At 49.5% G+C, this 21385-nt stretch overlaps 1 protein-coding gene across 1 annotated transcript in view; it reads right to left on the reverse strand.

Annotated features, from left to right (window-relative positions):
• Nucleotides 1-189: 189 nt before the first annotated feature.
• LOC139406508 (DENN domain-containing protein 2A-like) overlaps nt 190-21385 on the reverse strand; it is a 54478-nt gene continuing 33282 nt past the window's right edge. The window contains exons 4-20 of the mRNA XM_071149168.1: nt 20482-20609; nt 18597-18715; nt 18169-18366; nt 17654-17747; nt 17515-17565; nt 16938-17125; nt 16571-16680; nt 12190-12259; nt 11730-11807; nt 10182-10322; nt 9739-9887; nt 8296-8473; nt 7880-7921; nt 7630-7726; nt 7182-7451; nt 1853-1939; nt 190-1634 (exon numbers count right to left, since the gene is read on the reverse strand). Coding sequence (XP_071005269.1) covers nt 1603-1634; nt 1853-1939; nt 7182-7451; nt 7630-7726; nt 7880-7921; nt 8296-8473; nt 9739-9887; nt 10182-10322; nt 11730-11807; nt 12190-12259; nt 16571-16680; nt 16938-17125; nt 17515-17565; nt 17654-17747; nt 18169-18366; nt 18597-18715; nt 20482-20609 — 2032 coding nt within the window. The 3' untranslated portion in view covers nt 190-1602. The remainder of the gene's footprint in view (nt 1635-1852; nt 1940-7181; nt 7452-7629; nt 7727-7879; nt 7922-8295; nt 8474-9738; nt 9888-10181; nt 10323-11729; nt 11808-12189; nt 12260-16570; nt 16681-16937; nt 17126-17514; nt 17566-17653; nt 17748-18168; nt 18367-18596; nt 18716-20481; nt 20610-21385) is intronic.

Below are 21385 nucleotides of genomic sequence, written 5' to 3' on the forward strand. Positions count from 1 at the left end.
AATTATCTAAAGTTGTGAAATAACCCCAAATAAATATTAAAATACCCCTATTGGCTTTTTTTTATATGACACTATTCGAATAATAAATGGGATAAATAGTACAAATTACTAGGACTTTACCTATAAATAGGTTGTGTACTTAAAAACAATGTGTAAATGACCTTTGGCAAAATATGTTGATATATTTCGTTTAGTTTAGAATAATGATTTTTCGTTCGATATCATTAGTTATTTATTTATAGCAAACGTGGAAAATCGATTGTGCAATTTATCTTTACAGAAAGCATAATACCTTGAGCACTGACGGTTAACTGGACTCGGAACAACTGGAGCCTGTCATGTTTGAATTAAATAGATAATAGAGCGCCCTCCAGTGGATAATATAGGTAATTACCTAACAGGTAAGGTTTCAGTTGTGCATTGTACAGTTCCATCTGAAATCAAGTCAGTAACCTTTTGCATGTCTGTTAAAATGAAAACAATTATGTGACCTATAAAACACATAACATATTTGAATAAGCAGTTTATAACATTGTGATAGCTGTTTGTCTATAACATCCTCTGCAAGATCAAACACAATCGAATAAACTTAGGGTATTTCTTAATTAAAAATAATACAAGTTTATGGTGAAACTAGTGGTGTTTTAGATTGACATATATTGATTGGTCGTACATACTGAACATATTTTTCTACAACATCAAGTCCATCTTAAACATGTCTCTTTTCATGAGATCTGATTTCACACTTCACCCACTCGATTCATTTTTGCCTTCATCCAGGAATGATTTTCGGATCATTCCCCTCTCTTTTTCCTCTTTTTGGCATACACCCAGTCCATTCCATAGTTCACTCTCCTATCACAGTGGTACATTTCCTCAATAGTAACCTAGAGTGCTCTACAATCGATCGTCTGATCAGACTACATAAAGTCCATCACAAACTACAGGAGATTTTTTTTGCTTTCATTTGAAGGAGAAAAAAAGGAAGAGAAAGTTATTCTAGAAACTATACAGTATAAATTAACGTATAAGCCTCCTGTTAACAAAGAAGTTGTACTATTTTTTTTAAAGACAAAAGAAATATGTGGAATGTTTAAAAGCTACTGTACAAAATTGAATTATTCTTAAGCCACCCAGCAACATCCTCAGGTTCTCATTGGTGCCTTTCGGGATCGAGGGTGGAGTCAGTCATTCCTGAGTGACATAGAGGGAGGACCCTCTATATACCAACTCTAGGAAGGGAAATGGGCTTTGCTATACAGTACATCAATGTACACTATAAAGACTGACCGCTTCACAAAAGTAAGCTCTCCACAATAGAGGCAACGAAAAGACACTCAGTAACCTCAATGGAGAAAGATGTTCCTTAATGGGTCTGTGTCTTCAGGCTAGGACAATATTAATGTTTTTTGGTCCGATTCCTAAACCAGGGAGTGTTCAGTCCTTGCCCAGTATGTGTCCATAAGCTTGTGGACACACAGAATCCCATACTCCATGCATTCCACAGGGAGTTCAGGTCCTTAGACTTCTTTAGGCGAAGTGGTTTGTTCCTCTACCTCTCTTGAACATGCTCTCTCTCTCATGGAGTTCCTTCCCGAGGCATCATTTCTTGGACAAGAATTTCATCTTATTTCCTGAAAATGAAAACAGGCAACAGAACCGGATCAAAAAAACGTTGGTGTGAGAGGCAAGTTCTGGCAACCTTTTCATACATTGAGGAGGAATGTAGTTTCACTAATGTATCACAATTTACAATGACAATTGAATCAGAAACTATTATCCAGAGTGACTTGGGATATGATCTATGTAGGTACTAGAGTGGATAGGGTGCATGAGAGGATTTGGGCCTCACCTAGACCCTTGAGGAACTTGTTGACCCCACGTTGCTCGCTCCCTGGGAGAGAGTCCAGGTAGTCTTGTGACCTCACCTCAAACAGACCTGGACACACAACAACAACAACAGTAGAATAATGAGAACACATACAACTGTTAGACAATTGTGCAAAATTGTCATATAATTATGCATTTCAGACAGACTTACAGATTCCAAAAGCAGACTTATCTTATGGCGGTGCCCATAACCTGGTACTGTTCCCCCTCTCTCCGTACCTCTTAGACGCTGCCTGGCTGTACCCCCTCTCTCCGTACCTCTTAGACCCTGCCTGGCTGTACCCCCTTTCTCCGTACCTCTTAGACCCTGCCTGGCTGTACCCCTCTCTCCGTACCTCTTAGACACTGCCTGGCTGTACCCCCCCCCTCTCCGTACCTCTTAGACCCTGCCTGGCTGTACCCCCCCTCTCTCCGTACCTCTTAGACCCTGCCTGGCTGTACCCCCCCCCCCCCCCCCCTCTCCGTACCTCTTAGACCCTGCCTGGCTGTACCCCCTCTCTCCGTACCTCTTAGACCCTGCCTGGCTGTACCCCCTCTCTCCGTACCTCTTAGACCCTGCCTGGCTGTACCCCCCCTCTCTCCGTACCTCTTAGACCCTGCCTGGCTGTACCCCCTCTCTCCGTACCTCTTAGACCCTGCCTGGCTGTACCCCCTCTCTCCGTACCTCTTAGACCCTGCCTGGCTGTACCCCCTCTCTCTCCGTACCTCTTAGACCCTGCCTGGCTGTAACCCCCTCTCTCCGTACCTCTTAGACCCTGCCTGGCTGTACCCCCCCTCTCTCCGTACCTCTTAGACCCTGCCTGGCTGTAACCCCCTCTCTCCGTACCTCTTAGACCCTGCCTGGCTGTACCCCCCCTCTCTCCGTACCTCTTAGACCCTGCCTGGCTGTACCCCCTCTCTCCGTACCTCTTAGACCCTGCCTGGCTGTACCCCCCCTCTCTCCGTACCTCTTAGACCCTGCCTGGCTGTACCCCCCCTCTCTCCGTACCTCTTAGACCCTGCCTGGCTGTAACCCCCTCTCTCCGTACCTCTTAGACCCTGCCTGGCTGTACCCACCTCTCTCCGTACCTCTTAGACCCTGCCTGGCTGTAACCCCCTCTCTCCGTACCTCTTAGACCCTGCCTGGCTGTAACCACCTCTCTCCGTACCTCTTAGACCCTGCCTGGCTGTACCCCCCCTCTCTCCGTACCTCTTAGACCCTGCCTGGCTGAAACCCCCTCTCTCCGTACCTCTTAGACCCTGCCTGGCTGTACCCCCTCTCTCCGTACCTCTTAGACCCTGCCTGGCTGTACCCCCCCCTCTCCGTACCTCTTAGACCCTGCCTGGCTGCTGTACCCCCCCCCCCCCCTCTCCGTACCTCTTAGACCCTGCCTGGCTGTACCCCCTCTCTCCGTACCTCTTAGACCCTGCCTGGCTGTACCCCCCCCCACTCCGTACCTCTTAGACCCTGCCTGGCTGTACCCCCCCCCTCCGTACCTCTTAGACCCTGCCTGGCTGTACCCCCCCCCCCCCCCCCTCTCCGTACCTCTTAGACCCTGCCTGGCTGTACCCCCTCTCTCCGTACCTCTTAGACCCTGCCTGGCTGTACCCCCCCCCCTCTCTCCGTACCTCTTAGACCCTGCCTGGCTGTACCCCCCCCCTCCGTACCTCTTAGACCCTGCCTGGCTGTAACCCCCTCTCTCCGTACCTCTTAGACCCCGCCCGGCTGTACCCCCCCCTCTCTCCGTACCTCTTAGACCCTGCCTGGCTGTAACCCCCTCTCTCCGTACCTCTTAGACCCTGCCTGGCTGTACCCCCCCTCTCTCCGTACGTCTTAGACCCTGCCTGGCTGTACCCCCTCTCTCCGTACCTCTTAGACCCTGCCTGGCTGTACCCCCCCTCTCTCCGTACCTCTTAGACCCTGCCTGGCTGTACCCCCCCTCTCTCCGTACCTCTTAGACCCTGCCTGGCTGTAACCCCCTCTCTCCGTACCTCTTAGACCCTGCCTGGCTGTACCCCCCCTCTCTCCGTACCTCTTAGACCCTGCCTGGCTGTAACCCCCTCTCTCCGTACCTCTTAGACCCTGCCTGGCTGTACCCCCTCTCTCCGTACCTCTTAGACCCTGCCTGGCTGTACCCCCCCCCCTCCGTACCTCTTAGACCCTGCCTGGCTGTACCCCCCCCCCCCCCCCTCTCCGTACCTCTTAGACCCTGCCTGGCTGTACCCCCTCTCTCCGTACCTCTTAGACCCTGCCTGGCTGTACCCCCCCCCTCCGTACCTCTTAGACCCTGCCTGGCTGTACCCCTCTCTCCGTACCTCTTAGACACTGCCTGGCTGTACCCCCCCCCCTCTCCGTACCTCTTAGACCCTGCCTGGCTGTACCCCCCCTCTCTCCGTACCTCTTAGACGCTGCCTGGCTGTACCCCCTCTCTCCGTACCTCTTAGACCCTGCCTGGCTGTACCCCCTTTCTCCGTACCTCTTAGACCCTGCCTGGCTGTACCCCTCTCTCCGTACCTCTTAGACACTGCCTGGCTGTACCCCCCCCCCCTCTCCGTACCTCTTAGACCCTGCCTGGCTGTACCCCCCCTCTCTCCGTACCTCTTAGACCCTGCCTGGCTGTACCCCCCCCCCCCCCCCCCCCCCTCTCCGTACCTCTTAGACCCTGCCTGGCTGTACCCCCTCTCTCCGTACCTCTTAGACCCTGCCTGGCTGTACCCCCTCTCTCCGTAGCTCTTAGACCCTGCCTGGCTGTACCCCCCCTCTCTCCGTACCTCTTAGAACCTGCCTGGCTGTACCCCCTCTCTCCGTACCTCTTAGACCCTGCCTGGCTGTACCCCCTCTCTCCGTACCTCTTAGACCCTGCCTGGCTGTACCCCCTCTCTCTCCGTACCTCTTAGACCCTGCCTGGCTGTAACCCCCTCTCTCCGTACCTCTTAGACCCTGCCTGGCTGTACCTCTTAGACCCTGCCTGGCTCTCCGTACCTCTTAGACCCTGCCTGGCTGTAACCCCCTCTCTCCGTACCTCTTAGACCCTGCCTGGCTGTACCCCCCCTCTCTCCGTACCTCTTAGACCCTGCCTGGCTGTACCCCCTCTCTCCGTACCTCTTAGACCCTGCCTGGCTGTACCCCCCCTCTCTCCGTACCTCTTAGACCCTGCCTGGCTGTACCCCCCCTCTCTCCGTACCTCTTAGACCCTGCCTGGCTGTAACCCCCTCTCTCCGTACCTCTTAGACCCTGCCTGGCTGTACCCACCTCTCTCCGTACCTCTTAGACCCTGCCTGGCTGTAACCCCCTCTCTCCGTACCTCTTAGACCCTGCCTGGCTGTAACCACCTCTCTCCGTACCTCTTAGACCCTGCCTGGCTGTACCCCCCCTCTCTCCGTACCTCTTAGACCCTGCCTGGCTGTAACCCCCTCTCTCCGTACCTCTTAGACCCTGCCTGGCTGTACCTCTTAGACCCTGCCTGGCTGTACCCCCTCTCTCCGTACCTCTTAGACCCTGCCTGGCTGTACCCCCCCCCCTCCGTACCTCTTAGACCCTGCCTGGCTGTACCCCCCCCCCCCCCCCCCCTCTCCGTACCTCTTAGACCCTGCCTGGCTGTACCCCCTCTCTCCGTACCTCTTAGACCCTGCCTGGCTGTACCCCCCCCCACTCCGTACCTCTTAGACCCTGCCTGGCTGTACCCCCCCCTCCGTACCTCTTAGACCCTGCCTGGCTGTACCCCCCCCCTCCGTACCTCTTAGACCCTGCCTGGCTGTACCCCCCCCCCCCCCTCTCCGTACCTCTTAGACCCTGCCTGGCTGTACCCCCTCTCTCCGTACCTCTTAGACCCTGCCTGGCTGTACCCCCCCCCCTCTCTCCGTACCTCTTAGACCCTGCCTGGCTGTACCCCCCCCCTCTCTCCGTACCTCTTAGACCCTGCCTGGCTGTACCCCCCCTCTCTCCGTACCTCTTAGACCCTGCCTGGCTGTACCCCCTCTCTCCGTACCTCTTAGACCCTGCCTGGCTGTACCCCCTCTCTCCGTACCTCTTAGACCCTGCCTGGCTGTACCCCCCTCTCTCCGTACCTCTTAGACCCTGCCTGGCTGTAACCCCCTCTCTCCGTACCTCTTAGACCCTGCCTGGCTGTACCCCCCCCTCTCTCCGTACCTCTTAGACCCTGCCTGGCTGTAACCCCCTCTCTCCGTACCTCTTAGACCCTGCCTGGCTGTACCCCCCCTCTCTCCGTACCTCTTAGACCCTGCCTGGCTGTACCCCCTCTCTCCGTACCTCTTAGACCCTGCCTGGCTGTACCCCCCCTCTCTCCGTACCTCTTAGACCCTGCCTGGCTGTACCCCCCCTCTCTCCGTACCTCTTAGACCCTGCCTGGCTGTAACCCCCTCTCTCCGTACCTCTTAGACCCTGCCTGGCTGTACCCACCTCTCTCCGTACCTCTTAGACCCTGCCTGGCTGTAACCCCCTCTCTCCGTACCTCTTAGACCCTGCCTGGCTGTAACCACCTCTCTCCGTACCTCTTAGACCCTGCCTGGCTGTACCCCCCCTCTCTCCGTACCTCTTAGACCCTGCCTGGCTGTAACCCCCTCTCTCCGTACCTCTTAGACCCTGCCTGGCTGTACCCCCTCTCTCCGTACCTCTTAGACCCTGCCTGGCTGTACCCCCCCCCCTCCGTACCTCTTAGACCCTGCCTGGCTGTACCCCCCCCCCCTCCGTACCTCTTAGACCCTGCCCCCCCCCCCCCCCCCCCCCTCTCCGTACCTCTTAGACCCTGCCTGGCTGTACCCCCTCTCTCCGTACCTCTTAGACCCTGCCTGGCTGTACCCCCCCCCTCCGTACCTCTTAGACCCTGCCTGGCTGTACCCCCCCCCCCTCCGTACCTCTTAGACCCTGCCTGGCTGTACCCCCCCCCTCCGTACCTCTTAGACCCTGCCTGGCTGTACCCCCCCCCCCCCCCCCCCCCTCTCCGTACCTCTTAGACCCTGCCTGGCTGTACCCCCTCTCTCCGTACCTCTTAGACCCTGCCTGGCTGTACCCCCCCCCCTCTCTCCGTACCTCTTAGACCCTGCCTGGCTGTACCCCCCCCCTCTCTCCGTACCTCTTAGACCCTGCCTGGCTGTAACCCCCCCCCCCCCCCCCCCCCCCCCCCTCTCCGTACCTCTTAGACCCTGCCTGGCTGTACCCCCCCTCTCTCCGTACCTCTTAGACCCTGCCTGGCTGTACCCCCTCTCTCCGTACCTCTTAGACCCTGCCTGGCTGTACCCCCCCTCTCTCCGTACCTCTTAGACCCTGCCTGGCTGTACCCCTCTCTCCGTACCTCTTAGACCCTGCCTGCGCTGCTCTCTCTCTGCGACGAACCCAGCGAACATCTGGGTCTCCATGAAGACCTCCAGGAACCTTTTCAGACTCTTTGAGGTGACAGCCTTGCGAAAGGCCTCGCGCTGAAAGTAGGACGGCGTGGGGGAGGAGGGGGCTCCAGACTCATCCTCTCGATCCCCCCCGCCCATGAAGAGAGGGTAGTGGCCCACCATTTCTACGAAGAAACATACAAAGGCCTCCGACACCACGGTACTGAGGGAGCTTGAGTCTGGGGAGGGAGGGAAGGGGAGAGAGAGAGAGAGGAGAGAGAGAGTAAGAGAGCCTTTCAACACGGAGGTCATATGCTTGCGTAAAAATATTGGTTGTCACATAGACCTTCATCAAGGCTGTATCGGTCACAACAAGACCCTTCTGCGAGACGTGTTAATATAGTAGCACTGACTCACCGGTGGGCATCTCACTGGCCAGTTCCTTCCTCTTGTCCAGAACATGTTCCAGAGCAGCCTGCAGCTTATGAGGCAGAATGGAGTCCTCGTCATCCAGCTGGATAGGAAAGACCGAGGTGTGAGATGAAAGGATGACCGTGTCCCATGAGCATAGAGGCGTTGCTACATATATAGCTGTGGACAACTGTTTAAGAGATATACAGTATGTTGTTGGTCTGTTGCTATAGGTACTGTTGTTAGAGGTTTATACCTGTCTGAGGAAGCGGCTGTTGCCGAGGTCAACCACCAGGACCTAAGGAGAGAGCAAAGGGCAGGGTGATGTCATTTCCTGTCAGTTTGGCAGCCTCAGCCTCAGTAGAGACCATTGTTTAATGGAGGAAAGAGTTGAGGTCAGGGGTACACACACACACACACACACACACACACACACACACACACACACACACACACACCCCTCACTCACACACACACACACACACACACACACACACACACCCCTCACACACACACACACACACACACACACACACACACCCCTCACACACACACACACACACACACACACACCCCTCACACACACCCCACACACACACACACACACACACACACACACCCCTCACACACACACACACACACAGTCAGCTGGGCTCGGGAGTCTGGTCTCACCTCCTCTATGGGCAGCTCTTTGAGACTGGGCAGGGAGCTGGATAGCAGACCCACAATGAAGGGTGTGGGGGTACACACTATGTCCAGCATGGCAGGGGGCAGCACGGGGATGTAGGTGTGTTGCCAGGTGAAAGGGTAAAGTAGAGCAACCACCGCATGGCAGCACTGAGACAGAGTACTGCAGAGAGGGGAGAGAGAGAGCAGGAGAGCGAGGCAGAGAGATGACTATTGTTGATCAAGCACATTGCTCATTTGTAATACTCATATATATTGCTTTGGCAACAGTGGCAACCACCCATTCATGCGTATATAGCAGTTGTTGAATTGAGAGAGAGATGGGAGATGTATATTTGGAAAGAGAGAGAGAACAGGGTGTCAACTACTAAAATCTAGTCAAATGATATAACCGCAGCATGTCTTCAATGTAGTTCCCGTTTCTACCACAAGATGGTGTTAGCAGATTCAAATGTGATTACCTAATACTTATTTTGGAACATAAAACTGAACATTGCATTTTTAAGCGTGGCTTTAATGTATGAGGAATTGTAAAGTTTTTTTTTTAAGGGAGTGGGATTTAACACTATAAAATATATACTGCGGGAGCGAATGAACTAACACCACACTGTTAACTTAATGACTGCAATATGTGTGTCTGTTTTCATTTAATTCATTCAAAAACAATCAGTGATTGCGAGGCCAGGTTTCCACTCGTTTCAATGCAACAGTAGAAAAATGTCACAGTGGAACGACACACAATCTATTGTGGATTCACAGGCATTTCAGGTGGGCTTTTAAAAAGCAATGAAGTAGCACACTACACAGAGCAATGTACTGTATATCCAAGAAAGCCTACAGTATTTAGCATGTCAAGAAAGACCAGCGTAGCAATTCAAGGGTTTATCTCGCGGCGCCCATCAATAGCAGGTGATTAGTGGATGCTAGTGTGTCAATTGGTTGCACAAACACCAGTCTTACAGCTTAACCTCCTACACTAACCCTGTCTCTGGCTTCCATGACATATTTCCAGAGATAAATTATTGTTCCCTAGACGACTGTATAACACAACAGCATTCCTTCCTTAACACACTGTCTCTCTTTCTCTCGTCCAGGAGTCATCTGTCTCGTGTGTCTGACCGTCCGTCGGTCTTGTGTGTGTCTGTCATATCCTTTTCACTGTCCGCTGCCTCTCACCTGATCCCACCTCACAGGTCCCAAGTCAGTAGAGGAGTAGCTAGAGAAGGTTGACTGATCAATAGCCCTGGCATAAACCCCCAAGCCCCTGGTTTCTGTCCCTGTCCCAATAGCCCCCAGAAGTTTCAGTCTTTTAAACATTTGAATGAACTGGATAGGTGTAAGCTACTGTATACGGTAATATCTCCTCCTTATATAGGGGCTATTGTAAGAGTCTAGGAGAGGGGGGGGTCTTTTTGGACAGTGTCCCACCTGAGTTTGTCAGCGGTGAAGAGGACCCTGCGCTCCAGAAGCAGAGAGGCAAAGACTCTGAGGAGCAGACGCAGCGACAGAGAGGAGAACAGACACTCAAAATCTACATGTTCCAGACGAGAGTCAGACGGACGACACAGCTCTATCACCTGCAAGAGACAGAAGGAAAGAGAGAGAGACAGAAAGAGGGAGAGGGGAAAAGGAGGGAGAGAGGGATGGAGAACAAGAGAGAGATCTATATAAATACCCTATACACATCTAGACAGGATTCAGAAACACACACAGGGTTAAGCACCAAATACACATACATAGACAAAGTGACATACTACCTAGATAAATAAGACCTCAAGTCAATTATGTTTTGAATACAGTAAAGTGACATGGCCAGTTGAGGTCTGTGCTCTAGCCCCCCAACCCTGCTGTGCACAGCTATTCCCCCTCACCTCAGTGCCTGAGCCAGGCAGGAAGTTCTTGACAGTGATGGTTCTTCCCGGGGCTGGGAATGGAGCCTCCATGATGCCCCTCATGAAGGGCTGCACAAGGGCTGGAGAGATGGCCCTCCTCTTCTCCACCTCATCCAGGATCTGTGGAGTCAGACACAACATATATATCATTCAATATGGAATAGAATACATTACAAAGTAAACTAAGCATTCTGAATACATACTGTATACACTATACACTCACACGCTCCCCTACATCCACAGATGTTTGCACATGCACGTTCACACAGATGAATCAGTAGCTCATTACAGGGGAGCCTAACCCACTATTCCACTGCGGTAACTACTTCAGCTGGGGTTCATATGTGTCTCTGTGTACTGGGGCCAGGGCAGCAGCCCAACAAGCCGTGGTGGGAAAGTGGCAACCAGGGAGAGGGAGGGTGGGGCTCTGTGGATGCATAGGGTGGTCCCTCCCTGTGGGGTCCTTTATGTTGGCTCCAGTCCCTCTCCCTGTGGGAGGCTGTGGGTGGCTATACTGAAGGCTGGGGGAGAATCTCAATTGCATACTCCTCGCGTCCTGTCTCCTCACTTCTTTCTCAAAACCCATTGGAGGAGAAAGCCAGAGGTCCATCTCCTTCAATGGGTTTTGAGAAGGAGGCACAGAGAGAGGATGCGATGAGTATGCAATTGAGATCTTTCCAGGAGTTTGGCCTGACCATGTGACCTGACCAGGAAAAACTGTCTCTCTTTGACCTAGGTGTATAGATCTATACACAGCAAATTCTCCAGTGTTAAATCAACGCTGTGTTAAATGTAACACTGTTCCAGGGTCAATACAGGTCCACACTTTTCAGTGTTAAATGAACACACTGCTTAGTGTAAAGCCTTATTTGCACATTTCCCAGTGTGCCTTTCGAGTGAATTGAGTTACCACCCATGACTGACTGTATTTGTTAGTGGCAGAGACATGATTGTTGCATTCATTCATTTTCAGTCCTGTGGCCTTCACCAAGTGAGATCCTAAGCAAATATGTTATAATTAAAATATAATTATTTAAGACAATACAATACGTATTTCATAAGGCCTAGTTATACCCTAATACAGTGGCCTTATTGCTGGATTGTAAAGTAAAGTGTAATTCCTATTGGTATCCAGCCAGAACTTCTTTCTGAACTCAACCTGCATTCAGAATGACTGCCAGGTTTGGGAAGACTAAGATAAAAGACTACCTAAAGCATCTAAACTGGAACAACATTTCAGTTACGGGGGCAAATAAGTCCAATGTACATGCAAAAACATAGAAAATCTTCTTTAAAAAAAAAAGAATCTACCTGCAATAGAGCATGCTGGGAAATATGATAATGATGGACCTGGTTTTGGTTTTGGTTCAACTCTGTTTATTAACACCAATGAATGTTAAACCAATGAATGTTAATTTAACATTACAGAGTTCATTTAACTCTTGAATCAACACTATAAATGTTACATTGGAAAATCAACACTATGTAAAATTGGCCAATTTGCTGTGTTCACATAGTATACTGTACCTTGGAGAAGAGGTCGAAACAGCCCAGCCGACTGACGATGCAGTAGACCTCTGGCAGCCTCCGGCTTTTCCCAGTGGGCTGTGGATAGTTAGACAGGGTCAGAACAAACAGCACATCAGAAGACAGTACCCAGACAATACTTGGATTAGACCTGTGTAAATAAGGCTCTCCATCTTGAACTTATATCAGTGCTTTACCTGGACTGAAATACTGTAGGTGATGGTACTCATTTTGGGTACCGGTAGTATTTCTATTTAGGTGCAGGAGCTCCACAATACTTTTGAGCAAATATTCTAAAAGAGGAACAGGAGCTCAAGCAGTAGAAAATGTCAAGAACTGATTTAGATAAATAGAGTAACACTGTGTTTCCAATCACTATCATCACTCAGGTAGGTGACAGGCCTACACATGGAAGTGGATAAGGTGGAAATTCAAAAAGTAGCCATTTTTAGTTGCCTACCAGTAAACGACGACAGTATCCAAACCGTCTGCTCCCGTCCTCACCGGTCAGGACGAAGGAGAACGTTTCACTGGAAAATAACATAATTCACACAGGTTGGAAACTAATCATATATTGGAACGATAAAACTGCTAAGAAATGGAGTGAGTTGTGTGTTGAGAATAGAGCACTCAAACCACTGTCAGGGTTGTATTTCAAAAAACAACCTCAACCAGCCAACTTTGAAAAATGTACTCCTTGCTTTTTCTGATTTAGGTCACTGACTGTGTGTGTTGAGTCAGTTACAGCACACCTCTTTTAAGGTGATCTTATTCATCAACTAGACGTTGAGTTTTTGAATATCTAAAACAGTTGGCTGCATAGCCAGCTCATTGACCTTGCTTTGAGGAAAAATCCAACCACCCTGTTAAAATCAAACCAAATCAAATTGTATTTGTCACATACAACAGGTGTAGATAAAATAGGTGTAGAATCAATGTACTGGGTCAATGTGCGGGGGTACAGGTTAGTCAAGGTACTTGAGTTAATATGTACATGTAGATCGGGGTAAAGTAACTATGCATAGATAATAACAGAGAGTAGCAGCAGTGTAAAAAAAGGGGGGGTTTAATGCAAATAGTCTGGGTAGACATTTGATAAGCTGTTCAGCAGTCTTATGGCTTGGGGGTAGACGCTGTTAAGAGCGCTAGACTTGGACCTAGACTTGGAGGTACCGCTTGCGTGCGGTAGCAGAGAGAACAGTCTATGACCAGGGTGGCTGGAGTTTTTGGCCTGACACCGCCTGGTATAGAGGTCCTGGATGGCAGGAAGCTTGGCCCCAGTGATGTACTGGGCCGTACGCACTACCCTCTGTAGCGCCTTGCAGTCAAAGGCTGATCAGTTGCCATAAAAGGCGGTGATGCAACCAGTCACTATTCTCTCAATGGTGCAGTTTCTGAGGACTCATTCTAAATCTTTTCAGTCTCTGGAGGAGGAACAGGCTTTGTCGTGCCCTCTTCACAACTGTATTGGTGTGTTTGAACCATAACAGTTTGTTGGTGATGTGGACACCAAGGAACTTGAATCTCTCAACCTGCTCCCCTACAGACCCGTTGATGAGAATGGGGGCATGCTCGGCCCTCCTTTCCCTTTGTCTTGATCATGTTGAGGGAGAGGTTGTTTTCCTGGCATCACACTGCCAGGTCTCTGACTTCCTCCCTATAGAATGTCTCATCGGGTGGTCTAAGGCACTGCATCGCAGTGCTAGCTGTGCCACCAGAGACTCTGGTTTCGAGCACAGGCTCTGTCGCAGCCGGCTGTGACCGGGAGGTCCATGGGGCGACGCACAATTGGCCTAGCGTCGTCCGGGTTAGGGAGGGTTTGGCCGGTAGGGATATCCTTGTCTAATCGTGCACTAGCGACTCCTGTGGCGGGCCGGGCGCAGTGCACGCTGAACAGGTCGCTAGGTGTACGGTGTTTCCACCGACACATTGGTGCGGCTGGCTTCCGGGTTGGATGCGCGCTGTGTTAAGAAGCAGTGCGGCTTGGTTGGGTTGTGTTTCGGAGGAAGCATGGCTCTCGACCTTCATCTCTCCCGAGCCCATACGGGAGTTGTAGTGATGAGACAAGACAGTAACTACTAACAATTGGATACCACGAAATTGGGGAGAAAAAGGGGGTAAAAAAAGAAAAAAAGAATGTCTCATCGTTGTCGATGATCAGGCCTACCATCGTTGTGTCGTCGGCAAACTTTAATGATGGTGTTAGAGTTGTGCTTGACCACACAGTCATGGGTGAAAAGGAAGTACATGAGGGGACTAAGCGCGCACCCCTGAGAGGCCCCTGTGTTGAGGATCACCGTGGCAGATATGTTGTTGCCTACCCTTACCACCTGGGGGTGACCAGTCAGGAAGTACAGGATCCAGTTGCAGTGGGAGGTGTTTAGTCTCAGGGTCCTGAGCTTAGTGATGAGCTTTGAGGGCACTATGGTGTTGAACGCTAAGCTGTAGTCAATGAACAGTATTCTCACGTAGGTACTCCTTTTGTCCAGGTGGGAAAGGGAAGTGTGGAGTGGAATAGAGATTACATCATCTGACAATCAGTTGGGGTGGTATGCAAATTGGGGTGGGTCTAAGGTTTCTGGGATGATGGTGTTAATGTGAGCCATGACAAGCCTTTCAAAGCTCTTCATGGCTACAGATGTGAGTGCTACGGATTGGTATCCATTTAGGCAGATTACGTTGGTGTTCTTGGACACAGGGACTATGGTGGTCTCTTTGAAACATGTTGGTATTACACACTCGGTCAGGGACAGGTTGAAAATGTCAGTGAAGACACTTGCCAGTTGATCAGCGCATGCTCGGAGTACACGTCCTGGTAATCCATCTGGCCCTGCAGCCTTGTGAATGTTGACCTGTTTAAAGGTCTTACTCAGATCGGCTACGGAGAGCGTGATCCCACAGTTGTCCAGAACAGCTGGTGCCCTCATACATGCTTCAGTGTTGCTTGCCTCGAAGAGCGCATAGAAGTAATTTAGCTCGTCTGGTAGGCTCGTGTCACAGGGCAGCTCGCGGCTGAGCTTCCCTTAGTAGTTCGTAATAGTATGCAGGCCCTGCCACATCCGACGAGCGTCTGAGGCGGTGTAGTTGGGTTCAAAGCAGGAATCAGGAGGATAGAATTATGGTCAGATTTGCCAAATAGAGGGGGATGGAGAGCTTTGTATGCATCTATGTCTGGTCTACAGCTCATCATGATGTACTCTACCTCACGCGAGCAAAACCTTGAGACTTCCTTAATATTAGATTTCGTGCCCCAGCTGTTATTGAAAAATAGACACAGACCGCCACCCCTTGTCTTACCAGAGGCAGTTCTGTCTTGCCGATGCACGGAAAACCCAGCCAACTGTATATTATCTACGTCGTCGGTCAGCCACAACTCGGTGAAACATAATATATTAAAGTATTTAATGTCCTGTTGGTAGGATAGTCTTGAACGGAGCTCATCCAATTTATTCTCCAATGATTGCACGTTGGCCAATAAGACGGATGGTAGAGGCGGGTTACCCACTCGCGGATGAATTCTCACAAGGCACCCGGACCTGCGTCCCCTGTATCGGCGTCTCTTCTTCAAGCGAATGACGGGGATACCTGGTCCGGTATCAGCGTTAAATCTTTTGCGTCCGACTCAACTCCAGTTCGAGGTGAGTAATGGATGTTCTGATATCCAGAAGCTCTTTTTCGTCATAAGAGACTGTGGCAGAAACATTATGTACAAAATAAGTTACAAACGAAGCAAAAAACAACACACAAAATAGCACAATTGGTTAGGAGCCCGTAAAATGGCAGCCTTCTCCTCCGGCGCCATTCTGCCAATCGTTGCTTGATGTCGTTAAAACCAATAAGGCCCTAATTTGTTCTTCAGTCCTACTCTCAGGGCAGCACCCACACAAAGACAACTCCAAAGACAGCTCCAGTCTGCCTGACAGGTGTGCGTTGACCAACCCTGGCTCTCTGACAGGCAGTGTGTCAGCCAGCTCAATGTCTTTGCCCTGCAAGTGTGTGTTTGAGGGGGCTCTGTCTGTATCTAAAATGGCACCCTATTCCCTATATAGTGCACTACTTTGACCAGAGCCCTATGGTCAAAATATTTGTTGGGGCATGGACCCCCAATTTGTCGAGGAATGGACTTTACAAGGTGTTGAAAACATTCCACAGGGATGCTGGCCCATGTTGACTATAATGCTTCCCACAGTTGTGTCAAGTTTGCTGGATGTCCTTTGGGTGGTGACCCACTCAAACCAATGCGCCTGGCACCTACTACCATACCCTGTTCAAAGGCAGATCTTAAATCTTTTGTCTTGCTCCTTCACACTCTGAATGCCACACACACACACAATCCACGTGTCAATTGTCTCAAGGCTTAAAAATCCTTCCTTAAACTGTCTCCTCCCCTTCATATATACACTGATTGAAGTGGATTTAACAGGTAACATCAATAAGGGATCATAGCGTTAACCTGGATTCACCTGGTCAGTCTATGTCATGGAAAGAGCAGGTGTACTTAATGTTTTGAATACTCAGTGTACAGGGAATAGGATCCCATTTGGGTTGCAGCCTGTCTGCTTGTGCTAACATTCCAATGGCCCCTGTAGGACCTATACCATTCAAGTATATACTAGAGGAGTTTTATTATCTGTCTCCCCTCAAAAACACAATGTCACTTCTGGGAACAAAGCAGTGATTGACCTGGGTCTAGGTGCTATTGGGTAAAGAAGAAGTGACTGGTGCTCTCCTAATACGAGGAGCAAGGGGCTAAAACACACGATTAGCAGGTCACTAGCCTACCATTCATAATTTGTCAAGACCTTATTTATGGGTTGAGTTCGTGTGTGTTTGTGTCTGACCTGGGGAAGTTGTCAACGGGGGCCCAGTCCCTAGCGTCAGGGAAACAGAACTGGGGGATGACCTTCAGTTGGTCCTCTGTTTCCCGCATGAACTTGAAGCTTCTCTCCAGCTGACACAGGGAGAATAACAGGTCAGCTGCAGTACCACATCTGATATTATCTCACACACAAACTCTAGACAGAGAGCACACACAATTTAACACAACTACAGGGATGCATGTGTAAAACTCACAAAGACACATTCTGGTCTGGTAGGTCACATACAAAAACACCAGACACTTACTTGTGTTTTATACATCATTTTTTCACTGATTATATGGCCAATGCATATCCAGTTGGTGGAGGACTAAGTGTCAGCTCTGCCTACCTTCAGGGGGAACTGCTGAGTGACCTCTGGTAGGTAAGGAGCTCCAGCCTGGGTCTTATGGAGGGCCACCACTATGAAGTACTCAAACAGCTTCCTTTCCTGTAGGTCCATCAGGTCCCTCTCCAGTGTCCGGTACCGCCCCGTCTGCCTCAACATGGACTGCACTGACGACAGACGCTGGCTGTGAACTGAAACAACAACATACACTTTAACCAAAGGAAGGACATCCTCCAGACAATAATGTCCCCTCTACAAAGGAGAGAGTCCTATACACGTTTGTTTTACTATCCTTGTGAGGACCAAACAATTGATTCACATTTAAAATCCTATTTTCCCTAACCCCTAACCCTAACCATTAACCTAACCTTAACCTTAACCCCAAACCCATAACTCTAACTCCTAACCTTAACCTTAAACCTAACCCCTAAGCCTAAAATAGTAACTTTCTTTGTGGGGACCGGCGAAATGTCCCCACATGTCTAAATGTTCCTTGTTTTAATATCCTTGTGAGGACTTCTGTTCCCCACAAGGATAGTAAAACCAAAAACACACACACAGATATTTGAGATCTCCTCACCTTTCAATTTCTCCTCTGTGTCACTCTCCGACTCACTGTTCTCATCTGTCACTGCATCAAAGACAAAAAAGAGTGAGATACAGCTCTTGTTAACTTGAGGCCCCCCTTGATGTTCCTGGAAGGTCTCTCCCAGCCTCACCTCTCCCTGAGTTGGACTCAGTAGACTGAGACACCCTCTTCATGCGTTTCTTCCCTCTCCTTGCTTCAAAGATGCTGTTGATCTTCAGCACCATCTGTATTGAGGAGATGCAGGACAACAACAGTCAGCAACCTTAGCTTCTCAGAACCACCCACTCACTACATAATTAACCTGGAACTGGGTGCCAGGCTAGTTCTGCTTTATTAGCCAACTCATTTGTCATTACCATGCCAAAAAAGGCAATTATGGAGGTATTGTTGGCAGAGGCATTAGCAGACTGGCAGCCAGACTGGCAGGAACCACATAATGCTATTCAGAGCTTTTGGGAGACATTCTCTCTAGAGGAAATATATTATCAAAATAAATCTTCTTAACTGTCTGTCTCCTGTCTAACCACATCATTTTAACTGTCTCTGTCCTTCTGCACTAGATTGGGACATATGAGAGTAGTAGACTGCCTGGAAATCAATGGGAATGGGGGGAAGTTTCAGTAGACTAGTATCCCCCTCCTTTACCCTGGGGATCTTCCTGCGCCTGCGGTTGTAAGGGTCTCCTGAGAGGTTTGGGGTGTCGTCAGGGCTACTGGGGGTGGAGGGGGGGCTGATGCGGGAGGGTGAGGAAATGCCGGTGTCCCGGTTGGCCTTGCGCGGGTCCAGGAGCTTGAAGCTGCGACGTTCTGAGTTCTGCCTGAAGAAAACTGGCTTTGAGGAGAGCTGGTGGGAGATAGAGCAGGAGATATAGGGGGAGGGGGAGGAGACGTGTATCAATATGTATGTTTGTTCACTTCTCTTGAAATTGTATAGTGGGCCTTTATTGCCTTTGAAGATTAGTTCACAATCTAATCACTATAAGAGGTTGATCACTATGCTGTAACCACATTCACTATACGCAGAATGCGCATTACTAGCAAGGAGAATTCATTCTAGTGTATCGTCTTCTGTACCTTGGTTGGTGTGTCGGGGACTGGGCATGACGGGGAGGAGATGGGTAAAGAGCACTTGTTTCCAAGGCAACTTCTCTCCAACTCTATATCTTCGTAAGGGTTCTCCTTTGATGGAGGGTCTATAGAGGAATCAGAACAGAAAGCATCCCATTAACACACAGCAACTGTCACCTCCATTCTACACTTAGCGACACACTGTGATCCTACCGAACCACGGTTCTAATGTCCAACGTTATTCATTTGACGGCAATCTTCTCAAATGAGTGCTCTAATTCATTGATGGTATGTTTTGGTTGTTTGCTCCAGATTTGCGTATGTACAGACCTGCCAGCAGCAGAGCTTGCTTGCAACCAAGCTAATATTTCACCAAGATAAACTGCATCAGTATGTGACTGATCCTTCCAGTAACTCTAAACATGGCTGTGTGTGCAGATAAGATTAAGGCAGGGACAGAGAGGCCCATTTCCCAGAGCCGGGGCTCATCTCTTCTCCCCTGTCAATTCATCCACCAGATGGACCTGTTGGAGGGGGACATCAGACAGGGACCGCGACAGCCAGCTCCTCTCCTCTCCTCTCCTGTCCTGTCCTCTCCTCTCCTCTCCTCTCCTCTCCTCTCCTCTCCTTTCCTCCTCCTCCTCCTCCTCCTCCTCCTCCTCCTCCTCCTCCTCCTCCTCCTCCTCCACTCCAATCCTCTCCTCAAGGAATCAGCTAGATCAATGGCTGTTTCAAGTGACTAATATAACTGACTGACTATACTACTCAAAGTCTGTGCTACTGAGATTTAACTTAGTGAGAGTTATTGCTCTCTTTATCTGTAACAGCACACTGGAGTTGTGTAGAGTTGTTAAGAGTATGTATGGTGTAGACTATAGACAGCCCTATGAGAATACACTCAGACCTAGCCCAGTTATCGTAATGCACTGTCCCGCCTTTGTCTCGCTCTCTCTCTGTAGCTCCAACTCTAGCTCTTTCTCCAGTTGGCACTTATGAGTTACCTAACCCATGGGCAGCTGGGGGTTCGGTGGACCATGTCGGAGAATTCACTCTAAGTACTACACTGTGACACTGTAAGAAACAACAGACTAAGTATAGGCATCATCTAAATGCAATTAAAAACACCATTTGATTGTTATGGTTAAGCCCTACAGCACTGACCTGAATATACCTTACATGTAACAAGCAATCCTCATAACACAACAGTGTGAGTGATGAAAACCATAGAAATATGGATAATGTTGCTAAAAATGCCCGGGGGGACTAAGTCACGCAAATATGCCCCCCACAGCAGCCTCAGAGACAATCACACAGCAGACCAGCTCACCTAAGACCTCACAAAACATGGAAAAGGCAGAAGGTGGGGTTAGTATAACAGAGAAAACAATAACGCAGGAACGTAGGTAAGAGCAGCTGCCATTACTAATAACAATTCTGAAGCAGCGTGCCTCTTCTAAATTAAAAGGCTACAGAAACACAGAAAGAACATGCACCAAAGAAAACAACCTTAGTTACACCTGGGTCGTGTTCAGTAGGTAGAAAACATTTTGGTACAGAGTGAAATGGGGAGGTACTACCTAAACATGTCCAATAAAAACACAGCTTTTTTGTTTTTCACTGCAAAGCGTTTTGCTACGGTGTACCCTACTGAACATGACCTCGAACTGACTTTTCTCTGAACTCTTTGAGCAGAGGGGCCCATGGCCCAAGTCAACCCTTACAGAGAGGGCTTCGACTGTTCTACAGTGTTAGGAACATATAGGAATACCAGCATATGTGGTCCATGCAGGAAACCCACAGCTATGGTGTTGCAAACCAACCAACAACTCCAACCAACTGAGCCATCAAGCCCATGTTATACAAACATATATTTAAGACCAGAGTGTGTTACCTAGGATATCCTCGTAGACGTTCTCCTCTGATAAAGTGCGTGTGAGGCCAAGTCGTGACTGAGCGTACCAGTCCACCCTGCTGCTCTCTGACGACGACTGCAGCAGATCCTCAAACTCATAGGACTTCCTGTAGGAGACACACACACACACACACACACATATCAACCAGGTGGGAAATATATAATTGTGTAAGCGTGAGTCATTATCTCTGGCCCTCTGTAGCTCAGTTGGTAGAGCATGCTGCTTGTATAGCTAGGGTAGTGGGTTCGATTCCCGGGACCACCCATATGTGCTCCACCAGTATGCATGCATGACTGTAAGTTGCTCTGGATAAAAGCATCTGCTAAATGGCTTATATTATTATTATTCATAATATTTTACTTTAAGGGTCACAAATAATGCAGGTTGACGTTTATTGTCATGAGTGTTGTCCTGGATGCAGAACTGAGCGATTTCCCCTTGGATAGGCCAGTTGCAAAGTCAAAATTGGCTATAATATAGAAATGAATGAAAACAAAAATAAGCTTTTTGGTCTTAATTTAAGGTTAGGGTTAGCAGTGTTAAGGTTAGGGTTAGGTTTAAAATCAGATTTTATGATTTTGTGGCTGTGCCAGCTGGTGACCACACTGCAGAACTGCCTTCGGAACAAGACTCATGAAGAAAAAGGCTAACCTGCACAGATAATCTGGCTATGGCTCAACTGTATTGGCTCGTGGTGAAAAAACGCAAGACGAACTGTTTGCATATTTTCTATCTACTTCTGGGACCTGGGTAAGAGCTAAGAAAGACACCCATTTCTGTCTCGAACAAATACCCATCTATGTAGATGGAAAAGGTGTGTTGTGTGTGCCTGCGTGTGCTGTGTGTGCCTGCGTGTGCTGTGTGTGCCTGCGTGTGTTGTGT

This window comes from Oncorhynchus clarkii, chromosome 4 (genome assembly GCF_045791955.1).
Source record: "Oncorhynchus clarkii lewisi isolate Uvic-CL-2024 chromosome 4, UVic_Ocla_1.0, whole genome shotgun sequence".
In the NCBI taxonomy this organism is placed as follows: domain Eukaryota; kingdom Metazoa; phylum Chordata; class Actinopteri; order Salmoniformes; family Salmonidae; genus Oncorhynchus; species Oncorhynchus clarkii.